Below are 9,690 nucleotides of genomic sequence, written 5' to 3'. Positions count from 1 at the left end.
CGTGATGAAACCATGGTGTGGACAATTGAGGTTGATGAGTCTCTCTCTTGTTGCATCGGGGAATTGGTTAGAAGGTTGAAGAGTCCCTTCGAATCAATTCTCAAACCATGGCGTTGACAAGTTAGATTGAGGAGTCCCTTTCTTATTATGTCAAGAAATTGGGTAGAAGTAAAGTGATTATCTTTATACTCAATTTCAATCTATCATTTTTGTTTCTATTTCAATTTCAATATATCTTTTTTATTTAATTTCAATTCTTATCTTATTTATCCTTTTATTTTCGTATCAGACGCTCTTGTTGCGCGGTTAATATCAAATCTTAATTTTTTAAAATAATCATTAATGATAATTATTTAAATTATAATTTATTAAAATAAATTAAAATTATTATAATTAAGTGAGTTGTACAATAAGTTGGCTGGTTAAGAAGTTGGTTCCTATATTTTTCCATACTTAAATTAATGGAGTAATCAAACTATAATATCAAGTGATAATATAAATCATCAATTTTCTCACACTCACATATTCATGTTTTCAATTAGGTAATTGATCAAACATAATGGGATCCCAAACAGAAACCCATGATCTTCCTATTGTTGACTTAACCGATGAAACGCTGAAGCCTGGAACTGAAGCGTGGGTTTCAGCATGTAAAGTAGTTCGAACTGCGTTGGAGGATCATGGTTGTTTCATTGCACGTTACAACAAAATTGGTGAAGAGCTTTGTGATTCTGTTGTCTCTGCATTGGAACAACTATTTGGTCTGCCATTGGAGACAAAGAAGCAAGAGACTAGTGAGAAATTGTTTCATAATTATTATGGACAAATTCCATCTCTTCCATTATATGAATCACTTGGGATTGATGATCCATTAAACATTAAGGGATGCCAGAAGTTCACAAACATCATGTGGCCACAAGGGAATGATCGTTTTTGGTAGGTACCATTTTTTCATGAGTTTATTAAAATTTATGTAAAATTGTTCTATAAATTCTTTTACATTGATATTTAATTAGATGTAGTCATGAGTAAGTAAAATAGTTTTCCGTATAGTACATATGAAAGCATATTGTTTTTTATTTATGTGATAATTTTTAACTAATTATATGTTAAATAATAGATATATCAATCTCAAACTCCTCATTTAAAGATATAGATTAAAAAATATTACGTGTGGAAGGATCCAAATTGCACAAACGAGGCACTAATTATTTTTTTATCTATTAGATATATAATTATTTATATATCTTTATATAATAACTTCAATTTTCGGATAAATAATTTTGTATGGTATGATATCAGAATTTTTATAATAAAAAAATTTAAAATTTAATTTTTAATATCCAAAAAATTTTACCACAAAAGAATTCTTCCATGAAAAAGCATGTTAGATACATAATATATAATTTATATTCCTTTACCTAATTGCATAAATTTTTCAAATAAATAATTTGATTACACAATCAAGGACATCTATTATGGTTTGTGTAACAAACTTGATTCCAAACTTATGGTGAAAAAGTTTTGTACTACTATTACTTATAAGTAATAAAAAAATATTATTTTAATTTTAATAATATTTTTTAAGTGTGGTTAAAATTGTATAATTATAATGAGCATAGCATCCAGCATAAGGTAGATTAATTGTGTGAATTTGTGTTAGCGAAAGCGTGAATGAGTATGCAAAGGTATTGGGAGAAGTAGACAAAGTGACAAAGAAGATGGTATTTGAGAGCTATGGTGTGGACAGTGAGCGATGCAATTCATTCATAGAATCAGGAAATTACCTTCTTCGGTGCCTCAAATACAGACCACCAGAGAAGAATGAAACTCATTTGGGAATGCAATCTCACACTGATTTGACTATGCAATCAGTATTGCATCAGCTGAATGGTGTGGCAGGTTTGGAAATCAAAATCAAGAATGGGAACTGGCTGCTTGTTCATCCCTCCCCTTCCTTCTTTCTCGTCATGGCTGGAGATGCTTTCAAGGTGACTCAACGTTTCTTACTCATAATTATGTGAAACTAATTCAATATTCAACCATGATAAGTATTTACGATTCAGAAAATTGGATAAAAAAATTAAGATACTTAACAAAAATATCTTTTATGTAAAAATGATATTATGAATTGTTAGATAATTTAATCAAATATATCAAATTTTTTACTGGTTATGTGATTCATAATAATATTTTTACATGAAAATATATTCGTAGTAGCTACCAAATATTAAACTTTCTAATGGTAAAAAATTTGAGACAAATACATAGTATTTCAATAAAAATTGGAGGCATGCATTTCTTAAAAATTAATTGCAATTGTCTACGTAAGAAACTAGAGACACTAGTGGAAAAAAAAGTATGATTATGTTTAACCGTAATTATAAATAAAAAAAAAAGATATTTAGAGCCAATACTAATATAAAAAACGATATTTTCTACAAATAAACTAACCAATAAGATATGGTGTGATTTCTATGTGTGAATTTATATAGAAAACTCAAAAAGTTTTATACTAAATAAATGATATTCCTGAAGTTTTATATGAAGGTTGTTGTTCAGAAGTATTATGTTTTTGTCTAGATACCCTTAAGTTTAATTAACAGAAATTATTAGGAGAACATCAGAATTTATTATTTTTTGTTATTATTTAGTTATCAACTTATTTTTTTTGTCTTATTCCTTTAGTTTAATATCTAATAATATACTTTATCTCATACTTTTAAATATTAATGGCTAACTCATAACTAAAAATAATAAATTCTAAATGTTCTCTAACATTTTTGTGTAATTAATTTTAGGGTATAAAGAGCTTCGTTTTTTTTTTCCATGTTCAACTCCTTTAAGCTTGTATACAGTTAATTTCATAACATTTTCTTTAACAGAGAAATGATAGAAATCATTATAACTCGTAAAGATGAATTATTAGGTACTATATTTATTGATGAGAAATTATTCTTATTCTCTTTTTTTATAATTCAAAAGCGTAATATCTTAGTTTCTTTGGAATTATTTGAGACAATTCTCAATTATCAAATTGGGACTTAGAAATTCTCATAAACCCGATTCTTGGCATTAAATCTAGAAAAATATTTTAGAATAGTTATTTTTTTTACATTATGATAAAAATTATTTTTAATAACAAATTTTTAATGGTAACAACATAATGATCACTATGTCTTATTTAATTAATGTTTTTGTAACAATTATATATTTATCATTATTACTATAGGTTATAGTGACAATTATATACTTTTTGAGACCAGTTAAAAGATCTTTACCTGCAATTGTGTAATTATCACTAAAACTTTAGCAGTAAAACATAAGATGACTATTATTTAATTGTCGGTGAACATATTAATAGCTATTTTTATTGCTACTAAAAATAAAATAAATTATCCCTAAATATGATTTTTTTAGTAGTGTTATTAAATTAATTAGTTTCTATTTCAAAGTTTGATTGAAAAGTATTCACAATTATTAAATAAATGAACTACCCTTACGTGATGCGTAATTGGTATTGGTACGACAATTATTATTTAAAATTATCCATAAAGCATAAAATATAATCTTTATATAGGTTTGGAGCAATGGCAGGATACGTCCGTGTGAACATCGAGTGATAATGAATAACGCAAAGGAAATTAGGTATTCTATGGGGCTTTTCACTTTTAATGGTGACATTGTGCAAATGCCAGAAGAGTTTGTTGATGACAAAAATCCTTTGCGCTATAAACCATTATTTGACCATTTTGATTACCTTCGTTTCTTTGATAAAGAGAAGATCATAGACTCTGATTTGCGAGTCAAGGCATACTTTGGAGTATGAACCTTTTATTACAAAGGAACAATTTCATGCCAATAATGGTTGTATTGTGCTAAAGAATTAAATTAGTTTTGACAACTATACGTGATCATTATAAAAAAGTAAGAGAGCCGTATATTAAAAACTTTATATGGCGAGATAAAAATAATATATATCTCTCTCTTGCTTTTGATGTCGTTATCAAATATATTTGTCAAAACTAATTTACGATGAATTTTATATTACATGTGTGAAGTGTGCATGGTTTGAAGTTATCTTAACATTATCGTTGTATCGTAAGATGTATTCTATCGGTTTCTTGTAAAAATAAATAACAGGGTATTGTTTTATTTAATAATATCTCTCTTCTATATGAGCATTTTTATGAGATTATGTTTACGACAGTTAAATTAGAAATGAATAAAGAATCACAAGTTATAAATTTAGAGATTAATTTAGTTATTTTTAAAAAACTAATTATTTTGAAGAGAATTAAAAATTTTAAGGATTAAATTAAACATTATTACCTCTATAATAAATATATACAACGCCCTTTCTATAATCTCTTTTAGTTTCTAACAAGATTGTGATTGTACCCCAAACAAAAAGATGGTGATTATTTTACAGGTTTGAATAAATTGTAAACAGGTATAAAAGAATTTTTAAAGTTAACTTAGCCGCTAATTGATTTCATATAAATGTCTGAAAGTGATCTTATAATTATTTGCGATAATAATATATAATTAATTATATTCATTAATTAATTAATGGCTTGACTTAATATGTTATAAAATGTTAACTTTAAAATTAATCATATAAATATTTATTTGGTGTTAAATTAAAAGAAATTGTAGTTACCAAAAATGAAAAAGAAAACATACGACAATGATGATGATTATGAACATCAATAGCCAGTAGTGTTATCGAGCAACAGATAGTGAATACATTTTATTAATTGAAACACAATTAGAAATAAATATATAATTTTTTAGTCTTCCTAGTATTAAGAAAGAGATATATGATCATTTGAGAGAATACTTTAAAAAGGCCTATATATGAATGATAAATCATAAACTAGGAAAGGAGAGAGGTTGCAACGATTGAAGGTTATATTGAGGTGAGGGCAAAAATTAAGAAGGAACAGAGCGAGAGAGGCACGAAAAATAGCAACGGACTGAATCAGAAACTGAAAAACGAATCTAACTCCGAAATTATTTTAAGCGGCAATTTTTATTTGTCTTTCTCTTTTCATAGCTGTGGCCATAATGACAAAAGAAAATTATTATAAAGATAATGAGATTTTCAATTTTTGATTTAAAGTATTGGAAAAGGGCGTTTAAACGTAATTTTTTATTTGAAGCACTGAGAAAGGCGCTCATGTGCGCGTTTTCAATTTTTTGAATTAAATATTTTTTAAATTAATATAACTTGTTTTATTTTTTGAATTACTAATTTTTTTTAATTTTTATTCTGATTTTTTTGAAAAAAAAATTAAATTTTAAAACATCTTTTATAAAATAGATAAGATTTTTGTTTTTTTAATAAACACGAAAAATATTTATGCAAATATCAATTATCTTATATTAAAATAAAAAATTAAAAGAAGTTATATTATTCTTTTAATTTAAGAATATTTTTATATTTTATAATTTATGTTTTCATAACCAAAATCTTACAAATCAGTTCAATTTAAATATACATTATTGGATACTTTGTATATAACACAATTTATTTAAAGCATAATTTATAGAATAATATATATCATATAAACAAATAGTAAGTAAGTATTTGGCATTTAAAACTTATCTCGTGTATGCAACAATTTATTGATTAATGACAAATTATTAAATAAAATTTTGGTCAAAAAATATCATAAAAAATAAAAAATAGTATATATATATATATATATATATATATATATTTTACCAATAAAAGGTAGGTTTGTATATATAATGAATGAATCACCACTTAAAAATATTTTATGATTTTTTAGTTTAATATTAATCATTTATTTAAAATATTTAATAGCTCATATATATTTGACCCACATACTTTAATAATTTGTTAGTATTATTTATTAAATTTAATTATAAATATAAATTTAATCATTATATATATATATTCTTAAATCTATTCGTATACATAGGTATTGATTATTTCTTGTATTATTATAGTTTTGCTATTGAAAATTGAGTTAATATTCAATTTGACCCATGAAATTTGAAGTCGAATTCAAATGGATCTCTAAAATTATAATTGACTCAAATTGAATCCCAAAATTTACGATAGTAATTCGCGTTACTCCATGAACTAATTTTTGTAAACATGTTGATTTTGCACATTAATTTATCAAAATTTGGTCTCATCGTCTAAGTTTCATGTAACTGAGATCTACTAGACCTTCCCTAAATTTGACGGATTCCCAACATCCTCACGAAGACGACAATAACAAGTTTAATTTAAAAATTTTGGAACTCTTGAGCAGCAGTCAAGTTTCTGAAAACTCTAATAGGTCTTAATCACGTGGAATTTGAATGAGGAATCCAAATTGTAGCAAGTTAATGTATCAAATCAACGCATCATTAACAAAAACCAGCTCAATGGCTTAGGCGAGTTACGATTATAAATTTTAGGGTCCAATTTAAGTCCATTAAATTTTTGAAGGTCAAATTGAGTCCGACCTCAAATTTTAGGAGATTAATTGAGTATTAATTCTAATTTCTTTATTTATGGCCCTCGGTTTTCTGGCTATCCTGGACCATTTATGGCTAGGGCCTAGCCGATTAATTTTTTGTTTTTTTTTTTATTTTAAATATTGAAAAAAAAACAACAAATTTTTGGATGAGCAATTTTGAAAAAAAATAATATTAGCCACAAAAAAATACTTTTATGTTAATCGTGTTATTTTTTTTAGGGATTGGTCGGATTTTAAGATGGGTCCACGAAAAAAATGAAAAAATGTACTAGTTTATTTTACACACACAAAAACAAGAAAAAAAAATAGAGGCATCCGTTTGGTCCGGGAGTCAACCAACTTAATTCGCTATTTTTTTGGTTAATCAAACTAAGTCGTTTAGGCTTATATTACATTTTACAAGTTTAGCTTTAGAGTTAAATACCTATCTATTTAAGTCAAGCAAACAAATTAGTTCGATAGATTTGGCTCATTTTAACAATCCTAATTAGTTCAAGAACTAACTCATATTAATCTTTATTAAATGAATTCCGAAATAATTCTAAATAATAATAAAACTTGTACTATCATATGCAAATAAATTCTTATATATAACAATTTAATTGTCTTATGCATTATATATTTTTTATTATATTTTGTAATTGAAAATTATTAACATTATGCTCCCATTTGTTAAAAACATTAAATTTTTAAACTAGTCTTTAAATCATATTAATTTTAAACTTCCATTTAAAATCTTTTTTAAGAAAAAAATTTTGTTTTGAGTTGTTTATGAATTTTTTTAGAATTAACATCTTCCTAGAATATTATAAGTTATTATTTATTAAGAATTAGCTAGCTAATTATTAGTCACGACTTTGAGACTTTAATTATTCTCTCGTTTAAAATAGTTTTAGATTAGTGACATAAATGGAACAAATTACATTAGCATTCTTTGACCTATGTTGTGTTGAAGGGATATCTACACGATCCGATTGATTGCGTAAAGGGCATGGTAGCAACAGAACTGGGAAGAATACATATAAAAGATGGTTATATTTCTATTCTATTAGTATTCTATTAGTATTAGTTTAGTATTAGATTAATATTAGTTAGTGTAGTATTAGTTTAGTATTAGATTAGTATTAGTTAGTGACTTTGCCTCATTGAATTCTTTCTTTTGTGATGAACTGTTGGCACCAGTCCTACATTTTGTCTCTATTCTGTGGACCGAGGAGAAAGGGAGCTCAGTGACAAAAGGATCGTAACACGAGAGAAGCAAGGAGGTCAACCTCTTTCAAATATACAACATGGGTTCTGACAATGCAATGTGGTTGGATTCTCATGTCGATCCGAATAAATTATCCTTTTCACAGAGGTAAATCTTTCAAACTTTTCATGAATTTTTCGTGGATTTATATAAAGGTTAGCGATTAGTAGTAACATAAAATAAAGACAGAATAAGGACTAACATTTTTCCTCACAAATTAGTAGCAACATGAAATAAGCGAAAAAAGTCTATTAGTTATTAAGCGGTTGATAATTCCTCACTAAATAAACTTTTCATTAGTGAGTCAATTGCGACTAGTTACTTCTAAATTTTTTTCGGTTAACTTTGGATTTGTTATAATTTTGCGACGAATTTTCAATGAGATTAGCGAGTAATTTGAAACAAATTATAGGTAGGGTATAGCTTTTGTTCTGTGACAAGATTGCAGTTGCCAAATTGCTCGCTAAGTTAAAATTGTGACAAGTTAGCGACAAATGTATTTTGCCTACTAATTAGCGACTTGAAATTACCGAATGAAGTGTGTCAGTTATTAAAGGATCACAAATTTCTCGCTACTAAGGTCCTAGGCGCTTAATATTCATATTCCACTTTAGCGACTAATTAGCAAGGAACACTTCCTTAGCTAAATGATTTATCCATTTCAACAAGTTAGCGATGATTGTCTTCCGTCGCTAACTTAATTTTAATTTTACAAATAAAAACTACTTGCTCGCTAAATAAAAAGTTTAGTGACAAATTAGCTAGAAAATTTTCCATCGCAAAATGCATTTCAAGTCTTTGTGATGAATTAGCTAGGAACATTGTTCCTCACTAATTAGTCTTTTCACACAAGGTTTATTTAGCAACGAATTAATATGTGAAACTGTTTCTCGCTAATTGTATATCAAAACTTGCAAAGAAATAGTGACAAAAATATCCCAAGCTACTTTACTTTTATTCCATTGAACTCCTAAGTGACTAATTTACTAGAACATTGTCACTCGCTAATTAATTTGTGACAAATTAGCGAGAAAATTTTCTTCGCTCTTTTTTTTAGCTATAAAACTCAATTTGTGAGAAACAAAATTACTCGTGAATCTCTTACTAATAAGTTGATTTTCTCAAGTTTGGATATTTTGTGACCGTTCATTAATTTTGTCGTTACTGCGTCACTAATTTCTCGCTAGTTAGTGACGGATTAGTGACAAAAAATATTTCTCGTAAAAATCCGTCTCTAATTTGTCAAATTCTTGTGGTGAGTTAGGTATCCTTAGGTTGTAAAAGTAATAATTAATTAAGGTAACATTACAAGCCAAATGCAGAATTATTATAACTAACATTATTATGTATGGAATATGTAACACCCTCACCATCAGAGTGTCACGCTTCCGACTGTGCCACTCTAATAACGAAGATATTACGATGGCTTCTATATATATACTAATAAGTAGGAGCCTTTACCTGAAATTTTGATAGACCTTTTTTTTTTGAAAAACCGGAAAATATATTTTTCTTTAATACATACATACATACATACGAAGCTCCACTACACTTTTATATATACAAGAAACATATATACAAGTAATATACTAACATGTAATATAAAATTACAAATTCTATCCCTCTTTACAAAAATGTAAATAACAATAACAAAGACAAAGAAAAAATGTCTAAGATAACACAACAAATAAAGCACAATCAAATGCTCAGTAAACTCTTCATAGACTTCCTCGTCTATTTCCTGAAAAGTATATGGTTGTAGGGGTGACAAACAGTAATCACAATCACAAGCAATCAAACATTCAAACAAACAATCACTCACATGTTAGTTATACTGTCAGATCTGACACATCTAGTAGCTAACCCAGATATCAACTCTTTATTGTGCATCACCAGGAGGAACATCCCAGACTTATCACAAGCTGGTCTTAGGAGGGAGAG

The 9,690-nt window shown here is 26.9% G+C and overlaps 1 protein-coding gene across 2 annotated transcripts; it reads left to right on the top strand.

Moving 5' to 3' along the window:
- The first annotated feature begins 451 nt into the window (after nucleotides 1-451).
- LOC112744650 (probable 2-oxoglutarate-dependent dioxygenase AOP1) lies at nucleotides 452-4,178 on the top strand. 2 transcript variants are annotated; one of them, XM_072217926.1, is made up of 3 exons: nucleotides 452-936; nucleotides 1,670-1,991; nucleotides 3,581-4,178. In XM_072217926.1, exons 1-3 carry the CDS (start codon nucleotides 560-562, stop codon nucleotides 3,827-3,829), a joined length of 948 nt encoding a protein of 315 aa, XP_072074027.1. In that variant the 5' UTR covers nucleotides 452-559; the 3' UTR covers nucleotides 3,830-4,178. The 2 variants fall into 2 exon arrangements, with proteins under 2 accessions (XP_072074027.1, XP_025650121.1); XM_025794336.3 differs by having other exon boundaries at nucleotides 455-936; nucleotides 1,664-1,991.
- The last annotated feature ends 5,512 nt before the right edge of the window (nucleotides 4,179-9,690 follow it).

Source organism: Arachis hypogaea, chromosome 2 (assembly GCF_003086295.3).
Source record: "Arachis hypogaea cultivar Tifrunner chromosome 2, arahy.Tifrunner.gnm2.J5K5, whole genome shotgun sequence".
Lineage (NCBI taxonomy): Eukaryota > Viridiplantae > Streptophyta > Magnoliopsida > Fabales > Fabaceae > Arachis > Arachis hypogaea.
Note: the sequence above shows the minus strand (reverse complement) of the source record. Positions and strands in the feature narration are given on the sequence as shown.

Bases quoted from the DNA above. Each gene is read 5' to 3' on its own strand.
- LOC112744650 (XM_025794336.3), top strand. From the start codon at position 560: ATGGGATCCCAAACAGAAACCCATGATCTTCCTATTGTTGACTTAACC. The intron at 937-1,663 runs GTAGGTACCATT...AATTTGTGTTAG, and splicing joins CAAGGGAATGATCGTTTTTG to CGAAAGCGTGAATGAGTATG. The intron at 1,992-3,580 runs GTGACTCAACGT...ATCTTTATATAG, and splicing joins TGGCTGGAGATGCTTTCAAG to GTTTGGAGCAATGGCAGGAT.